The sequence below is a fragment of the Puma concolor genome, chromosome A1 (assembly GCF_028749965.1).
Source record: "Puma concolor isolate L17-30 chromosome A1, mPumCon1.1.hap2, whole genome shotgun sequence".
In the NCBI taxonomy this organism is placed as follows: Eukaryota; Metazoa; Chordata; class Mammalia; order Carnivora; family Felidae; genus Puma; species Puma concolor.
This window is the reverse complement of record NC_141667.1, coordinates 104,481,621-104,496,252: the sequence shown is the minus strand read 5'-3', so window position 1 is coordinate 104,496,252 and position 14,632 is coordinate 104,481,621. Positions and strand designations below refer to the sequence as shown.

At 40.2% G+C, this 14,632-nt stretch overlaps 1 protein-coding gene across 2 annotated transcripts in view; it reads left to right on the top strand.

Annotated features, from left to right (window-relative positions):
- OCLN (occludin) overlaps positions 1-12,537 on the top strand; it is a 58,236-nt gene extending 45,699 nt beyond the window's left edge. For both annotated transcript variants that reach the window (XM_086699480.1, XM_025924401.2), the window contains exons 6-9: positions 2,751-2,966; positions 5,927-6,098; positions 7,283-7,324; positions 9,498-12,537. In XM_086699480.1, the coding sequence (XP_086555606.1) occupies positions 2,751-2,966; positions 5,927-6,098; positions 7,283-7,324; positions 9,498-9,599 (532 nt within the window). In that variant the 3' untranslated portion in view covers positions 9,600-12,537. The remainder of the gene's footprint in view (positions 1-2,750; positions 2,967-5,926; positions 6,099-7,282; positions 7,325-9,497) is intronic.
- The last annotated feature ends 2,095 nt before the right edge of the window (positions 12,538-14,632 follow it).

Below are 14,632 nucleotides of genomic sequence, written 5' to 3'. Positions count from 1 at the left end.
TCGGACGCTCAACTGACTGAGCCACCTAGGCACCCCTAAGCGTCCGACTCTTGATTTCAGCTCAGGTTATGATCTCACAGTTTCTGAGTTCTAGCCCCACATCAGGCTCTGTGCTGACAGTGCAGACCCTCTCTTCCTCTCTCTCTCTGCTTCTCCCCTGCTTGTGCTCTCTCTCCCTCTCGAAATAAACTTAAAAAATAAAAGAAATAAAAAAGAAATAAAAGTAGGCTCAAAGATTATTGGCAGTACAAAAATTCCCTAACTCTTGAATTTATATATATTTGCTAAGCATTTTGTTTTTAGGTTTTATGCCATATCAAGTAAGTTATCCTCTAGAGTTTCAAAGTATGTAGGAGAATGGGAGGTGGAAAGCTCCCAAAGTCGGGATTTATAATATAAGTATCTAACACAATTATGAGAGGATGCCCATTTTAATGTTTTAGGTTTTGTTCTTTTCTAATTTGTTTTGCTTTTTAGTTTTCTCCTCCTCTAGTCCCCACTCCCTCAAATAAGCCTTCTGCATTCCCACAACGAGGAGCATAATACCAGGCAGTTTTGGCAGAGTGTCTAGGAACTTGTTACTCATTGACTCATGGAGAAAGTCACATTTTCCCTCCTTTAGATGTAGCGTTAATAGCACCCTAAGCCTCAGGAACCTGAATACATTCCAGCAGAAGGAATAAATCACACCACCACCCCCAACTATGCACACACATCCCAAAGCTTTAGGATTCTACAAGAAATTACTAAGCGTGATTAGAAATCTGAAGACTTTGGGGCACCTGGGCGGCTCAATCGGTTAAGTGTCTGACTCTTGGTTTCAGTTGAGGTCATGATCTCACGGTTTGTAAGATTGAGCCCCGTGTCAGGTTCTGTGCTGACAGCTTGGAGCCTGCTTGGGATTCTCTCTCCTTCTCTCTCTGCCCCTCTCCCACTTGTGCATGCATTCACATGCACACACACTGGGACTCTCTCAAAATAAACATTTAAAAAAAATCTGAAGATTTGGACAACAGTTAGAATCAAGCAGTTCTGGATCACCTAGAAAATAGAGCACACCTCATAGATAAAGCTCAAGATTATAGTTTCTGTCAAGGTGCCTGGGTGGCTCAGTCAGTTAAGTGTCCAACTTCGGCTCAGGTCATGATCTCATGGTTTGTGGGTTTGAGCCCTGTGTTGGGGTCTGTGCTGACAGCTCAGAGCCTGGAGCCTGCTTCGGATTCTGTGTCTCCCTCTCTCTCTGCCCCTTACCCACCCCCCACACACCCCCCCCCACACACACACATTCACTCTCTGTCTCTCTCCATCTCTCTCTCTCTCCCTCTCCCTCTCTGTCTCAAAAATACATGTTAAAAAAAAAAAAAAGATTATAGTTTCTGTAAGTGGAAAAGCAACAAGAAAACAAAAGTCTTCAGACATTTTTGCTAGTTGATTTGAATAGCAGGCCAATGGTGGAAAGTCTCAGGCATAACCTTTGTGTTCTTTCATTGTTTTTCTTGACCTTCTTTAGCTTTGTTATCAGGGAAAGTTAAGTTTCGCATTGCTGTTACTCAGAAGTGCTTTACTGTTGCCACAGCTCTTGGTGTTTTATTCCACGTTTGACTTCATGTTTATGCTTGCGGCACAAACATTTGCACGTAAAATTCCAATGTGGGCGGCGCCTGGGTGGCTCAGTTGGTTAAGTTTCAGACTCGTGATTTCGGCTCAGGTGACGATCTCACGGTTCGTGGGATCGAGCCCTGCGTTGGGCTCTGTGCTGACAGCTTGGATCCTGCTTGGGATTCTCTTTCTGCTCTTCCTCCACTCTTGCATGTTTGCACTCTCTCTCAAAATAAATAAGCATTAAAAAAAAAAAACCAAGGGGCGCCTGGGTGGCTCAGTCGTTTGAGTGTCTGACTTCGGCTCAGGTCATGATCTCATGGTCCGTGGGTTCGAGCCCCGTGTCGGGCTCTGTGCTGACAGCTCAGAGCCTGGAGCCTGTTTCAGATTCTGTGTCTCCCTCTTTCTCTGACCCTCCCCTGTTCATGCTCTCTCTCTGTCTCAAAAATAAATAAATGTTAAAAAAAAAAAATTAAAAACAAAAAAACAAAACAGAACTGATGCAATTGGGAAAATAAGTCTAATGATAACACTTCCAGGCCATTCAGTCTACGCGGCTGCAGGATTATCATAGCAGTTGTTTAAATTTTTAGTCTCTTTAGTTTTTTCAAGATTGTATTTTGAAAAGGAAGTTGATACACAGGAGTCTAAAATTAGTATTACAATATGCTTACCTCTGAGAATCAGTTTCTGAAAGTAGATATGTACGTGCATTTCTCTTGACCGCTTAGCATTCGGTGAAACTGGAAGAACCTGTAGAAAAGAATCCTGAGCATTATTTTCCTGCCTGCCTTTCGTGGAGTCAGTCCCTGGCACAGGTCGGGTGAACACCTCTTCCAGATCAGCCTGGGCTTCCTCAAGTGCAGTCTTAGATCCATCCTGCTTAGGAATGTTTACACATGGGCTCCCCTTACATTGGAAACTTAAAGCTACTGGTGTGTCTCAGAGGATCTGAGCCGGTGCGAAACTGAACACGGGAAACTGGGGATCTGCTTCGTGTTGGGAACATGAGCTGCTTACATGAATGAATGCATTTATGTTTAGATGTCTCTTACTGCTTACTGTGGCTGCTCTTTGTGATTACAGCGCACTTGCTGGCAAAGAGCTGTGGTGTACCTATGACCCCTGAAAAACGATGGCTGTTTTGTTAGGGTGCCTGAGGTGGTGCAGGAGCTTCCAGTGACTTCACCGGTGGACGACTTCAGGCAGCCTCGCTACAGCGGCAGTGGTAACTTTGAGACGCCTTCAAAAAGGGCACCTACGAAAGGAAGGGCGGGAAGGTCCAAGAGGCCGGAGCAGGACCACTATGAAACAGACTACACGACCGGGGGCGAGTCCTGCGACGAGCTGGAGGAGGACTGGATCAGGTACGGGGTCACCTCGTGTTGGAACCACTCACATATCTGTCTGATGGGTTGCCTGGGCCAGTCAGCTTTGGGGTTTTGCCTGCCAAATTGGAGTTGGGTGGTAGGATTTCGTTCCTGCACAGCCGGGACTGGAGATGGTATTTCAGTAGGTTCTTTTCTTTAGTGCTCTTTTGTAATGAAGATTGATGTAGAGGGAATATGTTTGGCTCCATTGCGTCTTAAAAAACACTCTCAGTGTCTTTCACAAAATGACTGATGAACTTCACTCTTTACTTGTACCAGTAGTCACCCAAGAAAGGTCTTTCAAATAAATAAAACACAGGTATGGAGGAACTTTTGTTACTGATTATATAATTCCCAGACCAGAGCTATGGCTTTGTTTTGGCATTTACTTTTAAGTTAAGGTTTCATGGGGAGACCAGAGATTCTTTTAAAAGTTTAATCCAGAGGACTTTGGCAAATGGTTTTGTAAACAATTAAGTTAACAATTTAGTGTTCTGGCCAAGGTTGTGGTTAAGTTCCTTTGTGTGTTGGTGGTTTAGTTATACTTCATCATCACTAACTATCCTCATGTATGGTGTATAGCCCTTTTATGCCCAAGTGTCCTGAGAAACGGGACACGAATCAGAAACATTTGTGGTCTGGACGGTGGTCAGTCACAGCGTTGCTTCTCAAGCTGTGAGAGGTGGGTGGTGTAGCATAGCCTGACATCGCCTCCCTGGTGGTTCTCATACCACACCTTCCCTTCTTCCCACAAGAGTTCTTGGCCAAGAGGCACCTGGGGGGCTCAGTAGGTTGAGTGTCCGGCTCTTGATTTTGGCTCAGATCACGATCTCATAGTTTGTGGGATCAAGCCTTGCTTGGGATTCTCTCTCTCCTCTCTCTCTCTCTGTCTGCCCCTCCCCCTGCTCACATGCTCGCTCGCTCTCTCTCTCTCTCAAAATAAATGGATGGACTTAAAAAACAAAACAGAACAAAAAAACAGAGTTCTTGGCCACGTTCAGTCATCTAGCTATAAAATACTTTCCTAACTTGTTTCATGGAACATCTAAATGAAAAGTTTTAAGAAACTGTTTTCTTGTTTCTCTTTTGAGCATTTAATTTCTCCCCTCTGTAAAATGAAGATAGGAGGCCAATTTCGGTGTAAAAATTGAAATTCCATATTGCCGTGAAGTTCCTACATCATGTGAAACAAGTCAGAGTGTTTCCTCAGTGGATTATTAGTGAAGAGCATCACCTGGAAATGTAAAGAATGGCTAGTCTCTTGAGAGATACAAGGGATACAGAATTGCATGCATCACCAGATTATTTGTACAAAGAGCATGCATTTTTGTACATGTACATTTTAATGTCTGATCTTACCATCAAAGGATTTAAAATAAGCCATTTCTGTGGAGGAAAACAAGTTAAGTTGGAAAAAGAAAAAAGAATCTGAAGATTGTAGTTGGTGGCAGAAAACAACCAGCTACCAGCCAGTTCTTCTGCTGCCGTAGTGATGGGAATGCACTTTGTGTTCCAGTAGTCCAGTTTTCACACTTTAAATTCAGGGGTGCCCAGGTGGCTCAGTCGGATGAGCGTCCAACTTCGGCTCAGGTCATGATCTCACCGTTCATGAGTTTGAGCCCCGCGTCGGGCTCTGTGCTGACAACTTGGAGCTTTTAGGCTGCTTCGGATTCTTGTTTCTGTCTCTCTCTGCCCCTCCCCTGCTCATGCTCTTTGTCTCAAAAAAATAAATAAACATTTAAAAAAAGTAAGATTTTAGACATATTCTATTGTCACATGGTGTTGTATTTTCAGAATAAATAAGTTCCTATGACTTGAACCTCAAATTTCATAAATGATTTTCAATTTTATTTCTAAAAATTATATTAGCATAGTATTTCTTTTCTAAGTAGGCTTCACGCCCAATGCAGAGCCCAACATGAGGCACAATCCTGAGATCAAGACCGAGCTGAGAGCAAGTCAGGTGCTCAACTGACTGAGGCACCCAGGGACACCCCTAAGCATAGTATTTTCTTTTTTAATTTTTTAATGTTTTTATTTATTTTTGAGACAGAGTGTGTGAGCGAGAGTCAGATGCTTAACCAACTGAGCCACCCAGGTGCCCCTTTTTAAATTTTTTTTAAGTTTGTTTATGTATTTTGAGAGAGAGAGAAAACACAAGTAGGGGAGGACTGGAGAGAGAGGGAGAGAGAGAGAGATTGCCAGGCAGGCTCTGCACTGTCAGCACAGAGTCTAATGCGGGACTCAAACTCAGGAACTGTGAGATCATGACCTGAGCCAAAATCAAGAGTCCGTCACTCATCCAACTGAGTCACCCAGGTGCCCCTAAGCACAGTATTTTTAAAACCATAACCAGTGATGTAGAAGTATAATCATTCATTCTTTTTTTTTTTTTTTTTAAGTTTATTTGGTTATTGATTGAGGGAGAGAGAGAGTGCACGTAGAGGAGAGGCAGAGAGAGAGAGAGAGGAGAGAAATCCTGAGCCGGTTCCATGCTGTCAGCTCAGAGCCAGATGCTGAGCTCGAACTCCCAACCCATGAGATTATCACCTGAGCCCAAACCAAGAGTCGGACGCTTAACATTTTTTAATGTTTATTTTTGAGAGAGAGGGGGCGAGTGCGAGCAAGGGAGGGGCAGAGAGAGAGGGAGACAGAGGATCTGAAGCAGGCTCCTCGCTGACAGCAGAGGGCTCAGTGCGGGGGCTGGAACTCAGGAACCGTGAGATCATGACCTGAGCCGAGGTCAGACCCTTACCCAACTGAGCCATTAAAGCGCCTCTAAGTAAAATCATTCTTAAGAGAACTCACTTGCTTCTCACCTTCCTCTCATAAGCAAGAAAAAGAAAACAGGAGAATGTCACTCTCACGTCCCACCAGCTTTATTGTCTTGGCTGAAGAAATACTGGATTTTATGTCTCCTGGAGTCAAAAGTAGTCATTTTCTCACTGAATTTTTAGGGAATATCCACCTATCACTTCAGATCAACAAAGACAACTCTACAAGAGAAGTTTTGACACTGGCCTGCAAGAATACAAGAGCTTACAGGCAGAACTTGATGAAATCAATAAAGAACTTTCTCGTCTGGATAAAGAGTTGGATGACTATAGAGAAGACAGTGAAGACTACATGGTAAATTCAAACCTGATAATTGTATATTATATATGATGTCATTCTAATTTATGAAGATACAGTATCCTTTCTATTAATGTTGATTCAGATTTTGCTAGTAATTTTTAAATTGATTGATTGAGAAATAATTGAAGTCCAGTCTCAGATGAAAGTCTTTCCAAATTGAAGAGTGTACTAATGTAGTTAAGTAAGAAATAGAAAACAAAAGGCTATGTACATATATCCCTTCCTGTTTAAAATAGCTGGATTATTTTTTCTATTTTAAAACACTGTTCATTCTTTCTGTAAACTATTAAACATTACAGAATTGGGTACAGAAAGATAAACTACCTTAAATTCTGCCTCCTGACTGTCACCAAAATATTTGTTTAAATATCCCCTTCATGCAAAAGTGCACCTAGACACATACCGTCTTTGATAAAAAGTTATCTCCCCCCCCTCCTCCCCCGGCTGAGGTTACGTTTGTCCATGAAAGTTACTCTTTCCTTTTTAATCCCCCTTTCCATACTTTCATAGTGAAGGAAGTCACTATGCATAGATCACACCTAAGGAATGGAGAATTATGTTCCAGCTCTTTAAAGACCGTGTACCTATACAAATTATTTGGAATTCTTGTGCATGAGAAATTGGTTACTTCCTTCCATTTACTTAATCATTCACTTATACCAGTATTGACTCATAAATATATCTATTTTATACATTGGGTTATAATCCAATACTACTTTATTTTGTTGCTCAAATTATTTATGTATAATATAACACGTTCACTTAACGATATATGTAATATGCATACGCGGGGTAGTTACTGGGAGCTCAGACCAGTTTCATAACGGGGTATAACCAGATGAGAGCTACACTTGACAGAAGATCTCTGTGGGGTCAGCACGGCCCATGGACCCGCATGGGGAGTGATGAGAAGCAACAGAACCATTACCTGTCTATGGGAATGGAATGTGAGGAATAGGTCTTAAATTCCTCTGTCCTGGCTTCCTCCAGGCTCTCTTGCTGACTATATGAATAATAGCTTTAAGGACCTAAAGACTTCATTATTTTAATTTCCTTTAATTCCCCTTTAATTTGGGGTATTGTTGGCAGTTTTAGCTCCAGAATATAACATCAGGAATGTCATTTTTGAAAGAGAAGATTCCCCCCTAAACATATTCTATTGTGTTTCTCCTTGATAGGCTGCTGCTGATGAGTACAATAGACTGAAGCAAGTGAAGGGAGTAAGTATTCCAGATTGTAAGATTCTTTCAGAGAGGATGTTTCTAGTATGTGTTTTTTATTTAACCTTTGGAATGACTGTGAATACCTAGTCACACAAGCACTGATTATGACAAAAGGCCTTTATCATTACAAGGTGAAAACTGTATCTGAGAAGTTAGGACCTTAATTTCAGTTGTTTGCAACTATAGCCAATACTGATTTTTTAAGATTATTTTATTTTTTTAATGTTTATTTATTTTTGAGACAAAGAGAAAGAGAGAGAGAGAGAGACAGAGCACGAGCAGGGGAAGGGCAGAGAGAGAGGGAGACACAGAATCCGAAGCAGGCTCCAGGCTCTGAGCTGTCTGCACAGAGCCCGATGTGGGGCTTGAACCCACAAACCACGAGATCATAACATGAGCCAAAGTCAGACGCTCAACCGACTGAGCCACCCAGGTGCCCCAAGCTTTTTTTTTTAAAAGTTGAAGTATACATACAGAAACTTGCACAAATTCTGAGTGCACAACTTGGTAAATTTTCACCAACCACCATATACCTTTGTACCTGGCACCCAGATGAAGAAATATATTTCCTAGTTTCCTAGGCAACCCCCTCTGGAACTCCCCTCCAATTTTTACTCTCCCCACAGATAACTACCATCCTAATTTCTAACATCATAAATGAGTTTTGCCTATTTTGAACTTGATGTAAATGGCATCTATAGTATGTATTTTTCATGTGTAATTTCTTTTGCTCTTTTTGAATACCCATTCATATTTTTGTGTGTGGCTATGGTTCATTTATTTTTACTTGGTAAATAAAAGACAATTAATTCATCCATTCTTTCGTTAGTGAGCCTTTGGGTTATTCCTAGATTATGGCTTTTATAATTAATGCAACTTCAAACATTTTTGAATGTGTGCACATCTGCACACATATGTTAAGGATATATTTGGGAGTGGAATTGCAGGGTCATTGGGTCTGTCTGTCTAACCTTGGCTTAAATAGTGTCAAACAGCTTTCCTGGATTGCCAGTTTATATTCCCACTGAAGTGTGCATATTCCTTTTGCTCCATATCCTTGTAAACACTTGGCGTTATTAATCTTTCTTGATTTAAAGCTTTGTTTTTAAAGGATTATATATTAAAATTTTTTGAGGTCACAAAACACTGTAATTTTAAATGCAAGAGTTTTATATAGTGGGGCACCTGGCTAATTTAGTCAGTAGAACATGACTCTTGATCTCGGGGTTGTGAGGTTTTTTGTTTTTTGTTTTTTTAATTTTTTTAACGTTTATTTATTTTTGAGACAGAGAGAGACAGAGCATGAATGGGGGAGGCTCAGAGAGAGGGAGACACAGAATCTGAAACAGGCTCCAGGCTCTGAGCTGTCAGCACAGAGCCAGACGCGGGGCTCGAACTCACGGACCGCGAGATCATGACCTGAGCCGAAGTCGGCCACTTAACCGACTGAGCCACCCAGGCGCCCCTCGGGGTTGTGAGTTTAAGCCCCATGTTGGGTATAGAGATTACATAAAAAATAAAAAAAGAAAATGAAAGAATATATAGTAAAAGTTCCTGTATCTTTAACCATTCCTCCTTTTCCAAGTCAACTGATATCGCCAGTTTTTGTTGTACTGATTTTTTTTTAAGGATTTTATTTATTTTTAAGTAATTTCTACACCCAACATGGGGCTTGAACCTACAACCCAGAGACCAAGAGTCACATGTTCCATCCACTGAGCCAGCCAGGCACCCCTGTTTTACTGATTTTTAAAAAAAAAAAAATTTTTTTTTAACGTTTATTTATTTTTGAGACAGAGAGAGACAGAGCATGAACGGGGGAGGGTCAGAGAGAGGGAGACACAGAATCTGAAACAGGTACTGATTCTTTTTTAGATGATGTGTTAGCAGAAAGGTGAGTCAGTTTTTGGGGTCACTTTATAAATCACTAGAAATTAGTATATGTTTTGTAAAACTCAGAAGATATGACTAAGCATAAAGAATCCATTGCCTGTTTGGTCAGAATGGTCAGAGAAACTGCCAGATCACTCTACATATTACTCTATTCAACACCCCAACAATTTCAGTTGACTAACATTCTGTGGTTTTTTGGCTCACCTCTGCCTTCCTAGCAGCTAACACAACTTGTTTTTATTTTGTTAAGTTTACTTGGCTTTTTTTTTTCTCCAAGTCTGCAGATTACAAAAGTAAGAGGAATTATTGCAAGCAGTTGAAGAGTAAATTGTCGCACATCAAGAAGATGGTTGGAGATTATGACAGACAGAAGACATAGAAGGCAGATGATACCACATTGTTTGAGAGATTAAGAAGTTATTTGACATCTCTGCAATGTTGTCAGAAGGCAAAATGAGTGGATTCTAACCCAGGAAGACAAACCTTTGTCACATTACATACCTTTGGTGGCTTTACTATCATCAGTTTAATATCATCAGTATTGAAGCATTTTATAAATAGCTTTTGATAATCAACTGGGCTGAACACTCCAATTAAGGATTCTGTACTTTAAACTTCGGCTCTTATATTAAGGACTGACTATAGGTTGAGGTTTTTAAACCTTGAAGGCAGGTCCCATGGTGAACTGTGCTATGAATTTGCACACTCAGGCAGTGTTTTCTTAACACCTAAGTGCATGCACTGGTTCACATTGGTGATCTCATCCATTCCTCCCAGAAATCTGTTTTCAGAACTGTTATTTATAATCATTTCTTTTCAGGTAGGGAGACTGGGTCCCCTACCCCGTCTCTGGAGTGAAGGCTCTGAAGTGAATCTGCCTGTTTCCTGGCTTATAGTTTTGGTTAAGTCTGTTTTACGACTTGACTCCATTAATTAAAGTCCCTCGGCCTTTCCCTTAGCTCCTGTGGCTAGTGCATTCTCTCAACCTCCCTATTCATTTTTTTGTTTTCTGTGTATAAGTGGTTAAAAGAGCTTTTCATTGTTGTGTGCTCTCCAGATAATAAAGATCATGTAAAAATAACACATTGTGAAACTTAAAGATTGTAAATACATACAGGTATTCACTTTTTAAAAATCACAGTTTAAACCTGGTTAGAATTTGGTTGTGTATTCTAAAATTCTTTTAAATCTTTTATGGTTTACATGTGTGTTTGTTTCCTTTTTTTAAACCAACTAGGCTTTTTCATTATATCAGAATATCTGATTACATTGCTAATTCGGTTGTGACTTGGATCGTGTCTTAAGAGAATATTCAAGTTCTGTACATATTTTATAAGGTATTAAACCTGGTGTTTTCTTTCATATACTTGTTTGACATCATTCGTGCTGTTGATATGAAGATGTGGAAAATTACACTCAGTTTTATCTGAGTATATAGTTTATTGCATTCAACTATATTGGTTGCTGTGCTGGTTGCTGAATTTCCCAGTCTTTCGGTTATAATAAGGCTGATTTGTCTGAGAATACAGCACAATACAACAAAACATCAAATTATTTCAGATGGTGCCCTTGGTCTCACCACTTTTTTTTTTTTAATTAAAATTTTTATTAGTAAAGTAAAATTAGCTGATAGTAGTGGGCGTATAGCTAGCCAAGTTGATTGTTTTTATCCCCCCCCCCCCCCGCCCCAGTTTAGAGTGGTTTTTGTGAAAATTTTGGAAGAATAACCTTTAATCATTAGTATGCAATTCAGACATTATGTACAAGTCTGAATCATTTTCCAAAGATAAACCTTAAAATGTTTCTTTTATAACATTGTTCATTTCTTCAAATTGAAGAAATTCTTAATTTTCCATGTGCTGTACATACTTATTACAAAAGGTAGTAGTTTATAGTTTTCGTGCCTTTTGGATTCACACCAAATGGTAAGGACTCTTTTGAGGAACTTAACTCATTTTTATGCATGCTAAAATATAAATCTCTTTGTTCTTGGAAGTTCGTGTACTTAGATTATGAAGATGGCAAAATTGCCAGTGTTCTGACAAAATAGTACTGTTCACCTGAATGCAGAAAACCAAATAGCATGAGTTTCCATTGTAAACTTGTGTCATAAAGTTGAACTCTGAAATAAAAAAACAAGAAAGTCATTTTTCAAATGTACTTAAAGACTGTTTGGTATTAACCAGCTGGATGTAACTTTAAAGAAGCACCCAGGCATATTTCTAGTTTGGAAAAAGGAGATTTAGGTTAGATGTCAGAAGTCTCTTCCATGTCTGACCTGAGATTCTTTTTAAGTTTTTTTGGTTTTCTGGTTTTTTTTTTTTTTTTTTTATGAAAAAGAGCATGTGTGAGTCGGGGGAGGGAGAATGGGTGAGGAGGGGAGAGAGAGACAGAGAGAGAGAGAGAGAGAATCCCAAGCAGGCTCCACTCTGTCAGTTCAGAACCCGATATAGGGCTTGAACCCTCAAGGCATGAGATCATGACCTAAGCTGAAATCAAGAGGCAACACTGAACTGAGCTATCCAGGTGCCCCTCTGACCTGAGATTCTTATGTGTGCTTCTGTCTTCTATAAAGAACATTCCATACATTCTGTTGTGAAAGGATGTGGTCATTAGTAAAGGTTAATTGCATACAGTGATTCCCTTAGTAGGTGATTCTGTGATAAAAGGCAAAATCAATATTTTAATTTCTCTTTATCTTGAAAAATTTAAAGTAGTATAGAAAATGAAAAATACAAATATCCAGGGTGCCTGGGTGGCTCAGTTGGTTAAGCATCCAACTCTTGGTTTCTGCTCAGGTCGTGATCTCACGATTTGTGGGTTTGAGCCTCACGTCAGGCTCCACGCTGATAGTATGGAGCCTGCTTGGGATTCTCTCTCTCCCTCCCTCTCTCTGCCCCTTCCCTGCTCGCTCTCTCTCTCAAAAATGAATAAACTTAAACACATATATCCACCACCAAGAAATGACAGGTGTTAATTTTGTCATATATGCCTTTTATTTTGTGAAATAAATTTAAGTCTATTGGTACTTATACTAAAAGTTACATTGTATACACACGTGAAATTATCACTTATTCCTTATATCATTCTATTGACGTTATCATTTCTCATTCTCATTTTACAGGAAAGAAAAATAATGTGGTAGATTAGTCCACTGTCACATACTAGCAAGTGATTAAACTAGGATTGGAAGCTTGATCTGTTGAGAATAATAGGCTCTGTACTCCTGTTCTAGGTTGACTGTCACTAAATTAATGTTTTGGGTAAGAAGAGATTGGTCTGTATGGTGTTAATAAAATTTTGTATTTTAATTGTAAGTGCATTTTAAGTACTTTGAATTAATGTAAAATGCTTCATATGAAATATCTGAAGTATCTGTAAAGATCTGAGTGGGTGTGTGTGTGTAAAGAAGGGTAAGAACAGTGGCACCTGGGTGGCTCAGTCGGTTAGGTGTCCAACTCTTGATTTTGGCTCAGGTCATGATCTCACAGTTCATGAGTTTGAGCCCTGAGTCAGGCTCTTTGCTGACAGCTTGGAACCTGGAACCTGCTTCGGATTTTGTGTCTCCGTCTGTCTCTGCCCCTCCCCCACTCGCGCGCGCGCGCGCGCGCTCTCTCTCTCTCTCTCTCAAAAGTAAATAAACATTAAAAAAAAAGATAAATGAATTAGATACAGGGGTGTATTATCCCTTCTGTCTCATATTAACATTTCTTTTAATGAGAATAGTTTTCATAAAAATGCCCAAGTAACTTGGGTAGTTTTTAGAAAACACTTAAAATAATGCCACTTTGTGGTTAGAGAAAAGCATGGAAACATAACTGATTTTGTGTGTGTGTGACTGCAACAAAATGTAGGCGTCTCCCCAAGATTTCTAATTGCTGCCACAGGACCAGCTCGCTCTTATCTGCTTGGGTCGTTGTGTTCTTGCTTTGCCCTCCAGCAGTTACTTGACCTTGGACACATTATTTACCCTTCCTCTCCTTCAGTTTGCTTATTTGTGTGAGAGCTATTTGTACCTGATCTCATAGTTGTTATTAAGGTTCATGTGGGACTTAGCTACAGTCCTTGTCGGACAGTAATAAATAAGGGCTCTTATCTCCCAAAGCTGGAAGGTGATGCTTTAAACAAGCTTTTAAAAAGCAAAAAGTGTTGGGGCGCCTGGGTGGCGCAGTCGGTTAAGCGTCCGACTTCAGCCAGGTCGCGATCTCGCGTCCGGGAGTTCGAGCCCCGCGTCGGGCTCTGAGCTGATGGCTCAGAGCCTGGAGCCTGTTTCCGATTCTGTGTCTCCCTCTCTCTCTGCCCCTCCCCCGTTCATGCTCTGTCTCTCTCTGTCCCAAAAATAAATAAAAGTTGAAAAAAAAATTAAAAAAAAAAATAAAAAGCAAAAAGTGTTTTAAGAATGTATGTATCGTCCCAATCCCTATATGCTTGGTCAGTGCTGGGTGCTATAAATTAGGCTATGAATTTATAAACTTAGGCTATAAATTAGGCTGTTATAAATTAGGCTATAAATTCTTTTGAATTCTAGACAGCTGCATTAGGCTTAGCCACAACTTCATAGATAAGGAACAGGTGCTTTAAAAGATAGATTTACATATCAAAATAAGGACTATTAGGTACTGTTAAAAGCAATTGTGCAGGTTTTCACTGAGTCTTTCTCTGGAATGATTTAGGTTCTATCTAAAGGTATTGGAGGGGTGCCTGGGTGGTTCAATCAGTTAAGTGTCTGACTTCAGCTCAGGTCATGATCTAATAGCTCCTGAGTTCAAACTCTGTCCTGGGCTCTGTGCTGACACCCAGAGCCTGGAGCCTGCTTCAGATTCTGTGTCTCAGTCTCTCTCTCTCTCTCTGTCTGTCTGCCCCTCCCCTGCTCGTGCTCTCTCTCTCTCAAAAATAAACATTAAAAAATAAAAATTAAAAAAAAAAGGCGTTGGAATAGGCAGGCTCACCTCTCCCATTCTCCAAAGTTGTACACCCTGAATTTCAGCTTAACATGGGCTGAGCTCTTCATAAATTTAACTCAGTGGACTGTGTCCAGCTACCCATGGGCAAAGAACTGTTTCATTCTTCACAGTTGTCCCCGAGTTTTACTAGTTGAAACATTAGGCTAGGTTAGATCCATTTCTTTATTCTACCCATTTGCACACAATTAGAATATTATGTCAGTCATAATTATGGCAAGATTATAATCCATGGATTTATGCATTTTTTGTTTTGCCTTAGTACCACTCCTACTTGAGTCAAGTTCTACGAATAAAATCTATACAGTTGTTTAAATGATTCAGCCTCCTCTCCACAAATAAGCTTTAAATTTATTGGGAACTCCTGTTCTTTTCCTAGTTTTTCATTAAAAACAAAGGCCTTCCTTAGGGGCTCCTGACTGGCTCAGTCAGTAAAGCATATGACTGTTGA